The sequence below is a fragment of the Tasmannia lanceolata genome, unplaced genomic scaffold (genome assembly GCF_043159265.1).
Source record: "Tasmannia lanceolata isolate RefF3 unplaced genomic scaffold, GAP_Taslan_0.1 ptg000006l, whole genome shotgun sequence".
Lineage (NCBI taxonomy): Eukaryota > Viridiplantae > Streptophyta > Magnoliopsida > Canellales > Winteraceae > Tasmannia > Tasmannia lanceolata.
Window position 1 is genome coordinate 10546852 of NW_027518683.1, and position 15778 is coordinate 10562629.

General features: G+C 38.2%; 1 protein-coding gene across 4 annotated transcripts; it reads left to right on the top strand.

Annotated features, from left to right (window-relative positions):
- The first annotated feature begins 1374 nt into the window (after positions 1-1374).
- LOC143879648 (Transmembrane amino acid transporter family protein) lies at positions 1375-15131 on the top strand. 4 transcript variants are annotated; one of them, XM_077382135.1, is made up of 12 exons: positions 1378-1964; positions 2135-2391; positions 2622-2836; positions 7742-7765; positions 7892-8072; positions 8490-8709; positions 8818-8953; positions 9073-9092; positions 9214-9359; positions 12045-12088; positions 14387-14449; positions 14702-15131. In XM_077382135.1, exons 1-12 carry the CDS (start codon positions 1789-1791, stop codon positions 14792-14794), a joined length of 1575 nt encoding a protein of 524 aa, XP_077238250.1. In that variant the 5' UTR covers positions 1378-1788; the 3' UTR covers positions 14795-15131. The 4 variants fall into 4 exon arrangements, 2 of the variants coding, with proteins under 2 accessions (XP_077238251.1, XP_077238250.1); XM_077382136.1 differs by lacking the exon at positions 14702-15131 and having other exon boundaries at positions 1375-1964; positions 14369-14449; XR_013251336.1 differs by lacking the exons at positions 9073-9092; positions 14702-15131 and having other exon boundaries at positions 1375-1964.
- The last annotated feature ends 647 nt before the right edge of the window (positions 15132-15778 follow it).

Below are 15778 nucleotides of genomic sequence, written 5' to 3' on the forward strand. Positions count from 1 at the left end.
GTCGAAAATAACCATATTTGGCTAGTGCAATAGATAACGTGAGGTCTGCCAAACTATGGTAGAGCTTCGCCTGCGAGTGGCGAGCGAGCTGACTAATGGGTGATAGGGGGCAATGTAAAGTGACTCCGTTGTGTACCCTATTAGTCAAGTGCAAGTGCGAGAGGAGCCCCTGTTAGCAAGGGTCCTCTCACATAAAGGTTTTGAAGAAACTATACTATGAAGGGTATTAAGAGGGACACGAGAGGAATATTGTTTGTTCAGGTCCAGAGTTGATGCGACGAGAAGCTGGTGAAAGAACTGAGTTTAAAGGGATCAGAAAAATAATTTGGAACATAGGAAGTTGGACATTTGTACGGCAAATCCTCACCAGAAATCAAGCCCTCCCGGTTGTATGTGGTTTGATGTTGAACGATCTGAGGAGAAATCTCACTCTGATACCACTCGACGTAGTGGCGTGCAGCTGGAGAAATGCATGTCGCGATCTTCCATTTGATGAAAAAAACTGGAGAAAGTCACCATCTCCAGCGTCAGAACAGGAATCATTGAATCCACAAGGAAGATGAAAAAAAAAAAAAACTAAAATTGTTATGCCGTTCAATGAAAAGATACACCACTTATTTATTAAGTTTTTCAAAGTTTCTTCTCCAGCTAAGACTCCCAACTTACCTAATTTAACTAGAATTAGAATTCCTAACAATAATTCTCACCATGTGATAATTAATTGTTCCCTAATACAAATAAAGCTAAGAAACAAACGGAAATAAGGAAAAATGTCCTACATCAATATTGTGGCAAAAATAGTTGGAAAATTGTTTGATTTGATAATCCTAGCCAATGGGTGTGGGGATCTTGAATATAGAGTATTGTGGTAAGGGAAATGATATTCCCCCTCCTCCGAAAATCATCCTATGGAAATGATTTTCGGGGCACAACCTATTTACATTGCGGCCATCAAATGTATGATTTGGATCATCCTATGATGTGGGTCGTACAGTAACATTAAGGCCCAATTGTAGACCAACCCATATTTTTCAAAATGAAGCAATTGTCCATACCATAGGAATGTAAATAGGTTGTGCCCCAAAATTGTTTCCATAGGATGATCATAACCCTCCAATCTTTAGAGGTTTCCATCAGTTTCTCTCTAGATCTAGATCGGAGGGCTAGGATCATCCTGAGGAAATGATTTTTTGGGATACTGGCTTCTCAAATGGATAGTTCTGATGATCCTATGGTGTGGGCCGTACGGTTCGTTTTGAAAAACATGAGTGGGCTACCTTGCTAAAAACCAACCGTCCGGAGTGTTGTAGTGTTGTAGAGGATAAATGATAGATTTTATCCGGGAAAGGGAGGAATATGACTACACAAAAAAACGCAGAACGTGAGCTCGGCTGCTTTCTATTAATAGCGTGAGGATATCCGGCCGTTTCCCCATTTCCAAATCGGAATTCGATGGCACGAAAAAAATTCTCACTGGCGATTAAATACTTTGCATTTTTACATTATCTCCTAACTCATTCCAAGCCACAAAAAACCTAGCGTCTCCATTGGGCCCTTTTTCCATTATTCACGTACTTTTTCTCTCTCTGTCACTTTCTCCCCCAAATGTTCCAGAAAAATCCTCGGGAAGAGCCGAGAGAATTCCAAAAAAAGTAATTGCCTTGTTTTTGGAATGTCTCGTCACTACCTCTACTACTATCAATCGCACGGCCATGTGCGTTATTCTAGAAAACTTCATATTGATTTAGGGTTTCGTCCGTATTTTCTTTGTTCTGCTTCGTTTCAGAGATGGCCATGGCGGAGAAGGATTCTGAGTTTTTCATAGAGACCGCGGCAGAGGATGATGATGATGATGATGTTGAAGAAGAAAGGATAGATTTCAGTAGTAATGACGAAGAGGAGAGAGAAGAAGGGGAGATGAATTCGTCTCATTTTTCCTCAAGCCAATGGCCTCAGAGTTACAGGTATTCTACTCTTCTTATTTTTCTTCTTCTTGTTATTTAATTATTTTTATACTTAGTTGAAGTCCTGGACTTTCACGTGCAAATATTTTAATCTTAGTTGTTCAAGTTTAATAGGTTTTGCCTTAATTTGAGTGCTTACTGGAAGTTCTAAGATCTTATTTCTCCAACAGGAAATCAACTGATTCTTACACAATCGCCGCGTCACCAAACTTTGGAATCCTCCTCCGTGCACCCAGTGTTCGATATTCAAGTCTTGACCTGTCTACTCAAAGGAGTCCTGATCTGGACCCGAAATTGCCTCTGCTGCATGATAAAAGCATATCTGAGAGACAAGAATCTGATAGAAACTTGAGTTCCTCGCATTCACAACATACCGGAGAAGGATACATTGCTCAGGGTTGTAGCTTCTCGCAGACTATATTCAATGGTAGACTACATACATTCCAACGAATAACAGTTCCTGTGATCATTTACTCTGTTAGTTTTTGTGGTGTCCACATGAACCCTTTCGATTTCTCCCATTGGGTTACTTATGTCTAACCTGGAGAGAGTAATTCGTATTCTACATTCAATGTAGACACCCATCCTTGTCTTTATTACTGGCAATTCATGGTTTGAAGGTTGACTGCAAAAAATGAACTCATTTTTCATAAACAGGTGTGAATGTATTGGCTGGTGTGGGGCTTCTCTCTATACCGTATACAATCAAAGAGGCTGGCTGGGCAAGTTTGGCACTGTTAGTTCTTTTTGCAGTTGTCTGCTGTTATACAGGTGTTCTCATGAAACATTGTTTTGAGAGCAAAGAAGGCATTTTAACTTACCCAGATATTGGAGAAGCTGCATATGGGAGACCTGGACGCCTTTTCATCTCTGTGAGTTTTTCAAAATATCTTTGCTTTTCATGATAGCATGATTGCTCACTTCATCAGGTTAACAGGAGTTGTATGTTTGCCTGCTAAAATACCTCTCTCTGGAAAATAATAATTTTCTTCAATATAACTTCCACATAATGAATTTTGGCCGTGTTATGTTTGGATGCATTTATCCTTTCCACACGCACACACATATATATAGGGGGTGCGGTATCTGAGCTCAAGCTCAGATAGAATTTCTGAGGTAGAGTTTTTATATAGGGCATCTCCCATGTTGTTTGACTCATCCAACGCATACATTCCATAGAACATGACATAGATAGGTTGTTCCTAAGAAACCATCTCCATAGGATCATCCTAACCGTTCGATCTGTAGAGGCACAAAATGGACCATTTTGTAGCCGTCCATTTTAAACCTCCACAAATCAACGCTTAACATGATCCTATGAAGATGATTTCTTAGGGACACTCTATCTATGTTAGGTCCTACAAAACCAATATCTAACATAACCCAAACAACATTGGCACCCACCCTATTTAAAAACTCTACCTCTGAAATTCTATCTGAGCTTGAGCTCAGAAACCATTTACCTATATATATATATGAGGAAAATGTTCCTGAGCTATAACTCAGATAAGCTTATCTGAGCTATAGCTCAAAAACACATGTGGCCCCACATTTTTGGGGGATCCAAAGCATTCATTTGGAAGGCCCTTCCATGGATAGGGTGTGTACCAAAAATCAGCCCTATAGGATCATCCTAACCCTGCCATTTGTAGAGGAAAAAATGGGCAGAAACATGGACACACATCGTCTGTCCATTTCCCCCTCCACCTTTGATTGGGTTTGGATGATTATATAGGGCTGATTTTTGGTACACACCCTATCCCTTCCAAATGAATGCTTTGGATCCCCCAAAAAATGTGGGGCCACATGTGTTTTTGAGCTATAGCTCAGATAAGCTTATCTGAGCTATAGCTCAGTTAAGCTTATCAGAGAGAGAGAGAGAGAGAGAGAGAGAGGGAGGAAATGGTTTGTGAGCAGCAGCTCAGTTAAGCTTATCTGAGCAGAGCTCACAAACCGTAGGGGCCACATTTTTTGGGGGATCCAAAGCAATTTTTTGGAAGGCCCTTCCATGGATAGGGTGTGTACCAAAAATCAGCCTTATAGGATCATCCTAACCTTGCCATTTGTGGAGGGGAAAAATGGGCAGAAACATGGACACACAGTGTTTGCTCATTTCCCCTTCTACCTTTGATTGGGTTAGGATGATCCTATAGGGCTGATTTTTGGTACACACCCTATCCATGGAAGGGCCTTCCAAAAGAATGCTTTGGATCCCCCAAAAAATGTGGCCCCCCTATGGTTTCTGAGCTCTACTCAGATAAGCTTATCTGAGCAGCTGCTCACAAACCATTTCCTCACGCGCGCACACACACACACACACACACACACACACGCGCGCGCGTGTGAAATATGGTTGCATGTATAAAGACCAAAATATCCTTCTAACAAAAGCAATGACAAAAAAGAGAGTGATCAAGAATCTAGTGTCCTCAATGAACTATGGAAAAAAGAAAATGAAGCAATAAGGGGAGAAGAGGAGGGAGGGGATGAGAAAGCTTTAGATTTGGAGCGAAAATGTAGTTGCTTAAACAAAAAATAATGGAATGGAGGAAAGATGAGCTAGATGGATTCTCAATGAAGTACATGGTGCTGAGAGATAGAGGAGCTTGATTAGAATCAACAAATTAGGGAAGAAAAAATTCTGGGGAGGGAAAAGGCTCGACCAGAATATGCGAAGATGTTAAGTTTTGAAGAATTGGTTAGTGGCATAAATGTAAAGCATTATGGCTAAAAATGGGGACAAAAACACAACTTTTCTTCACAAGATGGTGAGCACGAGAGGGGAAATTAATATTATTGTGCTTGTCTATGGACACGATTTTAAATTTCCACAGAAAAAGATACGAAATGACCGAAGTGTTTCTACTTTCATCCCCACCGAGTGCATACTGAAACCAAAACCATTAAGTGTATATTGCATTATTTCGGTCAAAACATGAAAACATGTTGGTTTGACAGGTTTAGTTGGAATTTTGAGTAAAAGCCTTATAAAATCACGAAAATGTATACAAACATATGCAAATGATGGGAATTTAAGATGAAACTTATGAGATGCTAGAAAATTATTTATTTTATTCAAAAGTAAGTAAATAATCAATTCCTTCTATTAAAAATATTATAAAACAATAATTAATACTTAAAATCATAAAAAACTTGAATAGGCAAGAAAATTATATAAATAACATAATTCATACTATTGTAGCGTTTATATATTATATTTTATAATATTATAACTAATTTTTGTTTTTTACTAAGAAATTAAAGAAAAAAAATAACTGATAGAAAAACTAAAAAACTAAAGTAAAATCAAAGCATGTGCAAATTTAGCCATGCCTTGTTATTCATACAAAGAAAAATCTTTTGTTGCCATTTAGTGTACTGGTGGTATATTATAACCAGTATGTGTTACATAATTATATGTAATGTGGTGCATGTCTAATGTGGTGCATGTATTATGCATAAATATTTATGTAAATTACATATAAAATGTGATATGTATTGAATTATTAGGCATGTGCGACAACATATGGCATTAGGTGTTCGATGCTGTCAAACCATAATTTTTTTTGCCTATGTGATGGTTTTTTATGTGTATTATTCTAGCACTTCCTGAAGTTTCATCTCAAATATCCATTATTTGTATGTGTTTCTGTATATTTTCATGATTTTATAGGAAATCTACCGAAATTTTCATCCAAAATCGACATGTTTTCATTTCTGTCACGACTGAAATGCATACCGAAATTGAAATTTAAAACCTTGGAAGGATGGTGGAGGACAAGGAGGTCATTGATTAACTCATTTATCCTAGTACAAAAACCTTTACTTGAGTAGCAGATACTGGAAACCAAGACTTGATGGGCTTGACTTCTAATAGATTTTTAGTGCCAAAGTCGATAGTCTTGAGGAGTTTGAGGAAGTGGAGGTTAGGGAGGCGGTCGATCTCTGGGGACATATGGCCGGAACCAGATCGATTCTCTATGGTTTGTTACCTGACGTTGTTGGAGATGGTGAAAGGGAAGGATCAACAAAATCGTTAAAGCCACATTTGTCACCCTTATTTCGAAGGATGGAGCAAGAGAAGTAATGATGAAAGCTTGTATCTCGGGTGCGGCGTTCTCTGTCATTCTTAATGGGTGTTCGATGAGCTTCTTTATGAGCTCATGGGTCTTAGGCTAGGAGACCCTTTATCTCCTTTATTATTCACAATAGTTGGTGAAGGTTTAAACAAAATGCCATCTAAGGAGAAACAAAATGGATTCTTTGAAGGAGTGAGGATGAATAGTGGACCCTATTACTCAATTATATTTCGCTGATGATGTTCTTACTTTCCGCGGTTCAAAAAGGGATCAAATCAGAAAAAGTGTGACGATGGGATGTAATGTGGAGGACAATCAGCTTGAGATGTTGGCGATTAAGTTTGGATTTGGCAAGGTGAGTTGCCTATTTCTTATTTGGCCTTCTCACTGGGCTTTGGTATTCCTGAGAGGATGAAGTAGAAATTAGTGGGATGGAAGAAGTCATATATATATTTTTTGTGGGATATATTACTCTAAAGGCGGCTCTATTGAACCTCACGACATTTGTTTCTTTGTTTAAGCCTTTAAGATGCCCAGATCTATATGGAATCGGATGGAGGAGTTGCAACTTGCAAGACTGCAACTGTTCAGAGAATTTGCTGGAACATTAAGGCATCAATCAGTCGTTGGGCACCATCGAAGGAGTTTTTTGGATTCTCATTCAGGATTTTATCCATAAGTGAGATTATCTGAGGTCATATTCTGAAAAGAAGATTACTTCTGTTTGGAGAAGTCTACGTCTATCATTATTAAGCTCAACTTGGACAGGTATTCCATTGGTAATCGGGTACCATCTGGCGGGCATGTGTGTCCAGAGATACAAATGTGATCATTCTATACTCATTTTCTGTTAACTGGGATGAGAGCTTTTTATGAATGTAGCTTTCCCCGCAGTATTGAACGACCTATAGCTGTTTCGTTGGCTAAATCTGGTGTATGTAGAGAACTTATGTATGAGGGGCAATCTCTTCCCCCCTATGTAACCTTTTTCTTTAAAATATCAGTCATTAAAAAAGCATGATGTAAAACCGGGTTTAGGTCAAAATTGATGATTTCGAACTCCTATAAAATGGGGGTTTAGGTCAAAATTGGTCATATAAAGTTTCCATTTATTTTATTGCCTTAGTTATGGATGTGTTGAATAATTTCCAGTGCACCCTGAATTTTCTAATTAGCATCCTAATTATGTGGGATCTGATACATATGAGGGCACCTAGTTTATCGTGCTCATATGGTTTTTCACCTACTAGCTGGATTTCACCTTTTCTTATTTGATTACATACCATACAAATGGATAGGATAAGTCATTTTACCATTTTCTGCTGTGATTTCTAGACAATGACAACTACACTTGAGTGGAACGCCCCAATTCATCTACAAATTCTGAAATATAGCTTTTTTTTTATTGCTATTTATTTATAACTTAATTATGAAAATAAGTGGGAAATGATATCTGAGCCAAGGTGTTTCGATAAACAAGCGCTCCACTTGTTTGTCGTGTAGTATTTAAAGGGTTTAAAGAGCTTTTTGAGAACCGTAATATCCTCTGAAATCCCTTTAAATACTACACAACAAACAAGTGGAGCGCTTGTTCAGATATCATTTCCCAAAAAATAGGATTCTGTAAATTTATAGGTTTTCTTTTCAGTTTCGGTCTACAAGATCTTCTGATGCTGCTGCAATGTATTCTTGTTGCAGATAATTTTGTACTTGGAGTTATACGTAAGTGGACCGCAGATTTTGATTTAATGGAGTAAATTATCCAAATTTTGCTTTTCTTGGCTCACTTGCTTTTATGAACCCTGTTGCAAACTTATGAAATTTCTTTTTTCTTTTTCATGAGTGCAGTCATATTGTGTTGAATTTATTATTTTAGAAGGTGATAATCTTACGAGGATGTTTCCTGGAACTTCCTTTGATTGGGCCGGTGTGCATGTTGACTCTGTGCATTTCTTTGGGATGTTAACTGCTGTTATTGTTCTACCAACTGTTTGGTTGAGAGATCTCCGTGTTATATCGTATCTTTCAGGTCTGATAGTCTTATCATCTTTCATGTGTCTCTGTTGTTTTCTGACTCTAAGGGGCTGTTTGTGTACATGGATTTTAGAATCCAGGTTTTAGTTTGAAAGCAGTGTAGAATTCTGGATTTTACAATCCATTATCCTGGATTTTAAGTAAGAAATCCATGTTTTAGAAATCTCTCCCCCATCTTGAGATTTCTGAAACCTGAATTTAGGACGATCTCCTACTCTCTTGCTTGACGAAAAGAGGGGTGAGAAATCAGAAAACGACGGGACAGTCTCCTTCTTCCCTTGTTTGTCTGCCATCCAGGATTTTGAGGAAATCCAAGATTCTAAACTCCGCGTATCCAAATGGTCCCTAAAAGATTGGATTTTTTTATGATAGCTTATCATCTCAATTTTATCTCACCTTTTTTATTTTGCAGCTGGTGGTGTGTTTGCAACTCTTCTGATATTTGTTTCAGTGCTTCTTGTTGGTACCGTGGATGGAATAGGGTTCCATCAGACTGGTTCAGTTGTGACCTGGAGTCGTCTCCCATTTGCTGTTGGAGTCTATGGGTTTTGCTACTCTGGGCATTCAGTTTTTCCTAATATTTACCAATCTATGTCTGACCGGACTAAGTTTAACAAGGCATTGATAGTTTGGTATGACAATCTTGTTTTGGCTGTAGGAATCAAGTAATTTGGACCAGTTCCTGGTTTCTGCTTCATATTTTCCACTCAAAATAGCTTTATTTTGATCTTTCTATACAGCTTTGCTTTGTGTACTGCAATATACGGGTCTGTTGCTACAATGGGGTTTCTAATGTTTGGTCAGCGCACCCTGTCTCAAATAACTTTGAATTTACCAAAGCGTTCCTTTTCTTCAGAAGTTGCATTGTGGACAACGGTAACTATCTGAGAGTTTTGTTTTTCTTGTTCTCGTTCTTATACAACTGTCGTTTCCTTTTTGCTTTTACTTTAGGGTTTCTTTAAGTTCTTAACTTGCTATTCTGGCCTTGTTTTCAGGTGATCAATCCTTTCACCAAATATCCTTCTAGCTGTGAAAACACCTGATCTGTTTTTTAAAATTGAGTTTAGGTTGGTGTTAAAGTTTTGCAGCACCTTAATTGTGTAACAGATGAAATTGGTTTTCTTAACATCAAACAGATATGCTTTATTGATGAATCCATTGGCCAAGAGTTTGGAGGAGTTGTTGCCTATGAGAGCCTCACATGAAATCTGGTGCACCATTCTTCTAAGAACAGGGCTTGTCTTCTCGACTGTATGCGTGGCGTTTCTTCTGCCCTTTTTTGGTATGTATATTTTAGCAGTATATAGATAATTTCCTTCCCAGTTTATGGGTAGAACATGTGAAACAGTAACATTTCTCTATTACTTGGTTCTTTGAGGAGTTGGAAATTGTGACTAAATTGCACATCATATTCATTGAATCTGGTCTTTAATCTCTTTTCAAATATCTGAACAATGATACTGGGATAACAAGAAGGTTTATTTTGCACCCTCTTGACGGGAAGCTAATGCCAAGCAAAAATTCAGAAACCACCAGGCGAGATTTCGAACTTGAAGAGGGTCAGACTGAAAATGGGGTGGCAATATCAGCCTCCATTATTTTTCTTCTTCTTTGGAGACAACAATGAAAATCAATTTATGAGAGAAACAAAATTAGAAGGGGCAGAGATTGCCCCACCCGTAAAGCTCAATGGGTGGAGAACCTTTTGGAGCTCAATAATCTTTAAGTTTAAAAGTGTTGCAATCAGTCCCTATACAAATTAAGCGTTTGATAACAAACCAATCATGATAGAACGTCTATTTTAGGCTAGCATTGAAATAGCTCCTCGATGGAATTAAAATTCTACCCAAACATGCATTGCAAATAGCATATTACGCCAATCGAAAGAGAATACTCACACGCCAGCAACAATATAAGGTCTCTGATAATCTCAGTCAATAATATGACACGAAATGAAAATCTAGGGCCCAAACAACCTCTAAAGGGGTACCGGGGAGTCATAGAAATCCGGTCTAATGGGCTGAAAATATAACAAGATCAGATATTACCATAAGGTAATTATGTCGTCCTCAAATCTTTCGTGGAGGAGGCCAAATTTTTTTTTTTAATATTAGAGGAAGCCAAGAATGATGGCGGATAATCCGGAAGACCCGAACAATCAAAGAAACAACAGCCATTACCTGTAGATAAGGCCCAAGAGAGAAGATATGATGTATGGGTGATCACGTAAGCCCCCAGACAACGAGGTGTAAAAGTGAATTAAGAAGGAAGGAACATGAAAAAATGTGAGAGGAAGGGACTCTTATCAACTTATTTCTAATAGCCATGGAAACATTCCTAGGGGCTGTTAGAATAGAATATGGAGAAAAGGAGAACAAAGGGGGTAGAGAGTAGGGGAAAAAGACGAAAGAAAGGATTGTGACAGCCAAGGCTGCAACAACATTCAAAGACTGGTTTTTGGAAGAGAAACCATGAGGGGAGGGGGGAAAGAAAGGAAGAAATAAAAAAAAAAAAAAAGAAGGAAAGAAAGAGGAGAGATGGAGAGAAGTAAGAGGAGAGAAGAAGAAGAAAAGAGGAAAGCACGGAAGGATACCTTGGCAAAGGAGGAGGGATTTTTCTCCTTTTTGCTCCAAGGGGTTGGAGATACTCCATTTATGACTACTCCTTGGGGGCTACACGAAAATCACTTCAAAATTAGGTCTTTTCTCCCCTCTTGGCCTCATTAAATAGAGCTTAGGCAGTTTTAGTGATGGGCCACTCCAACAAACAATTTGATAGAAGTAACTAACTAAAGTCATTAGATTAATGACTTAAATGTACATACCTAATAATAAAACAAGCACTCACAACTTAAGGGTAATATTGACAGTGTAGGTGATGGGATGTATGGAGGTATTGTGAGCCCTAGTTTATGTGACAAAGCCCACATCTAGGCTCTAAAATATCAACACAATGAGATATAATGTCCTAGAAACTAAACAAATGGAAAATCTCTAAGGATGACATGTAGATAAAGGCCGGATCACATCAATTCTCCTTGGGTGGAAAGAACTCAACTCCATCGAGTAAAATGCTGGAATACGGCCTCGCGAAGACATCGCATCAGAACGACATCTAGCCACGAACCAAATCTCCCAGTCCTCACAAGATCCCCATCGATTACTGTTTCATCGTGCTCACCCTCACGTGATTTCTCATTCGTCCCCTCATGCTCCACACCACAATCATGGGGATCATTTCTTCCTTCACTCTCATTTCTATCCTCATCATTTACATGTTCTGCCAATTGGTGACGATTGAATGCCTGACGCAGACAATGTAATGCCATGTTATCCGATTCACCACATGTGAAATACTTGATGATAGTATCTTGTGGTTCAAGACCTAAAAGTCCACGCTCTGCACTCGTTTTATCTAACAGGTGGTCTCGTGGTTGTAATTTTAAGAGCAAGAGTGAAGTTTCAGCGAATTGCTACAGGACCTCTGTTAATGTAGAAGGGACTCTATTAAAGTCATTTTGCCTCGCCTTGCCTTGCACAGGTGGATAGGCTGGGCGAGTATTCCTAAGAGTCGTGGCATCCTTGGGAGCCTATGCCCAAGATGTTTGTTAATGCGATTCAGGTAACACTATTCCTGGTTAACATGTTTGAGTGTTGATCCAGTGTAGCATGGTGCGTTGTTCCCAGGACCCTTGGGGCTTTGCTCGTCCTTGCCCCTAAGTGTGAGTAAAAAGTCAAATACTATTACAGTTTTGTCATAATGCTTGTGAGTTTTTGAAAGCAATTAATTACGAAATTCAAACAGATAATGGCTTATTAATTGGCAGCTCAAGTAGGTGTTTGGAAGCACTATCATCAATTTTTCTAGAGCTGTTGGTTTGGTTTATTTGTGCTTTCATCACATGGTTGTATCAATTTTATATGGTAGTAAACTGAGTGTTGTATGTTTTATGATCTTGCTCATGCAGGTCTTGTGATGGCTTTAATTGGTTCTCTCCTCAGTATACTTGTGGTAAACCGTAAACTCTTGCTTGATACATGCACCATAGTTTTCAATATATTGTTTTCAATACATCCATAGTTGTTGCATCTAATGAGTAGTATCCAATTTGTAGATTTGTGCACTCTATGGATTAAATGATTCCATGAGTTGGAACCTCCCAGGGATTGTTAGGCTGTGATGGGGTTGTTTGGACTGCTTAGATTTCAGAGAACTGATCTTATCATCTTCCCATTTATAAAATTATCAAAACCTGCAAAAATTATGAACAGATAAATATCTTACTGTTCAATTGGTACATATTCCTTTGATCTACAAACGCCATGAAGCCTGAGAAATTGTTAAAAAAGGGCGGCCCAGTGCACGAGGCTGTCGCCATAGTGAGGTGGATCACAATATAGCTTGTAATTTTTTTCTTGAAACATTCTTTTAATGACGGAGATATGCAGAAGCTCAGGATAGTTTCGTAGTCGTTACCCCCAATAATATGCATAAGAGAGTGCTGAAAACTTGGTAGGTATGAAAGAATGGGTCATCATTCTGTCAATCTTTATTTTTTTCCTAGAGGTTGTATGGTTGTATGGTTTCTCCTATATTCCAAAATAGAATTTTCAGGGAAGATAGACTGGATACCCATTTACTAGCCCTAAAATATGTCTTTATTCTGTTAATCTTTAGTTTTTCCTAGAAGTTGTATGCTTTCTCCTAAATTCCAAAATAGAATTGGAGGAGGCCAATAAAGAAAGGTGGGGAAGACGATTCAGGGAAGATAGACTGGAAACCTGTTTAGTAGCCCTACAAATTCAGTAATATTTTCTCGGACTGAACTGTATATATGACAGGTTACTACCCCAAGTACCTAAAGAAGGTTCAGGGAAGATATAGTGGAGACCTGTTGTTTAAGGTCCATTTATCTCTCTGGGTTCGAATGAAATAAGTGTTTCTCAATTTGTATTCTAAGAACGCCGCATGCAATTCTTTGTTCAAAAGGTGTCACACATGTTGCTAGTGTCGAAAATAGGTGACTTACATATGATATTACCTATGGTATGGCCTTTGTATTCACTTGTATTTACATAGTGCATACATAAGTAGTTAGGAATATTCTTTTATGCCCTTGGCTCATGTACTATGCAAAAGGGTCTTATTTAATTTGGTTTATGATGATTTTATATAAACGTCGTGGGGCAGAACTTGAATTCTTCATTTCTCAATTTCGTGTGCTAGGGTTTGCCCTTTTTTCCTTTTCTCTTCCGTATTCTCTTTGGTTTTTGCATGGTTTGACATGGTATCAGAACCAAGGAAATCATGAACTTAAGATCCCTTCAATGCCTCAAGAGAGACTATCAAGGATTTAACAAAGAGATCATCTCTTCTTTTCTCTCTTGCATTTTCTCTTCTTCTTTGCCTTCCCCACTATCGGAGTCCTGCACCAAGGTTCTTTCCTTCTCCTCTATCAGAGTTGTTGAGATCCTAACGCAAGCCATCAAAAACCCTGATACCCCAAACATCCACCATTCAAATCCATAATCACATCCACCACCTAAACCTTTCGAACCGTAATCTCCTAAGCCCACTATATTCTAAAACCCTAATCCCATTACCTATACACCATTCAAAACTCTGATCCCATTACTTTCCCATTTGAAACCCTATTTTCCTAAGCCCCCTCCATGGAAGTTGCTTTAACATTTGAAAGAAGTATTGTTTATCAAGTCAAATGGTTGTTCTTTAAAGCTGTTATTGCAGCTTCCATACTGTTACAGAGTTGGGGTTGCAATTACCACTCAATACTACGTAAACTCTGTAACTTTTGGTCAAGCATTTATGTTATTCTGTTTCTCTAATGGATGCCTGACATGCTGGTTAAAGCAGGCAAAGATGGTCCCCATGTTGGGCACTGCAAGGGACTTGTGGTTTTGCAATGTAAAGGGTCTCTTGGGATGCCTCCAAAACTTATTTGCATTTACTCTTAATTGCAAATCGTTTCAAAGTAAAATATGTTTATTTGCCCATAATGGTTATAATAGTCTTAGAAACGATACAGTTAATGGCTTCCAAAGAGACTTTAAGTTCCCATTTGCAAATAAGATTTAATTAAAATAAGCTTTATTTTCAAATTAGTACTGATTTTAGTGGGCATGCAAAGAGTATGCTCGTAGGAAGTACCATATTCATTAAAACATGCATATGTAAAACAAGAGGGATTTCATTTTTTACTTTTCTCTAATTCTCTAACTTCTTTAATTGTTCCTCCTTTTTTTTTAAATTGTTTTTGCAATGACTTCTCAGTGATGTGGTTCTTGGTAGGCGGTTATAACACCAGCTCTCTGTTTCTTAAAGATAGTGGGGAAGAAAGCAACACCTTTGCAGGTATAGCCTGAAATTTATTTGCGCACTTGCATGTTCATACACAAATAGGCAAAATTTCTTTGATTGGTAGCAATTTTTATAGCAGAATTCCCTTTGAGAAAGCCTTGGGAGCCTTTTTAGAACGAAAAACATTTTGTTGGTTAAATTTCTTGCAAGATTTTCCTGTCTTGTTTCGGCAATGATGAATAATTTATGGGGAATCACACAAATTTCTGCTGCGACTGATCGAGTGCTTTGTATTCTCATATTCAGGTTACTCTAAGCATCATAATAACTATATTTGGAACCATTAGTGCAGTACTGGGGACGTACTCTTCATTGTCGCAGATTGTGCAAAACTACTGAGCTACTCAACCCTTCAAAGATGAAGTGGTGATGTTGAGTTGATCATGGAATGAAAAGAAAATTACCCTCAAAGTTGGAGGTTTTGGATGGATGCCCTTGACCATTATTACTTGTTTATTCATTTGTATTGAAATGTAGTTCCATTTATTACATTGCTTGGAATTAGGAATGCAAGTATGATTGCGACCTGGTTCCAACCAAAATTCATCATCTGAGTCATCAAGAACATAACTCGATTTGATGAGAATAATAGAATTGATAAATGGTTCTTGGTCAGAATTACACAGAACAGATCTGCAAATCTTGCAATTCAACACTTGTTCCAAGTTTGGATTTTCAGAGATTTCCATCTAGATTATTGATCAACCATGAACGAGGCCTTATGGGATGGTTGTGCCAGTTTTTTGGGTGTTTGCCAAAACTATCCTTGGTAAAATGGGACTGTTCACTACGGGGATAGAAATCCATGGATAAGCTGTTCTTGGGATTGGGCTATCCCGTTTGAATAAGTTAATCTTGATATTATCTTGTCCATTGTTCACCAATTTTGTTTTGATAATGGGGTTGAGCATCTAGTTCAATTGGGGTCAAGGGCTCAAGGCTTTGTTCTTCAACATTGCGAGCCGAAAGGTTCAATCCAAGCTTACATATAAAAAAAAATTTGTTTTGATAATATTTTATCTAAGAGCAAAGCTTGACATGAACAAAGGATGGTCTATCCAAGTACAAAATTAACCCTGACTTGCTGTCCCTGTGGCGAACAGCCCCTGGGGTTCACATCATTACTCGAGTTGTCAATTGTTTAGGCAATTAGTATAAGAGGAGGCAATATTGACACCCCTTATTCCAGCATTTCAGCCCATTTTGTTTGTCTTTTTGTAGAAATGCATTCATTTTCACCCCCTCATCATATATTTGTCGTTTTCCTGCCTCTGAAAAGCTTCTGTTTTAGGAGGCAAGCCATGTGGTCTTGGTTCCATACCA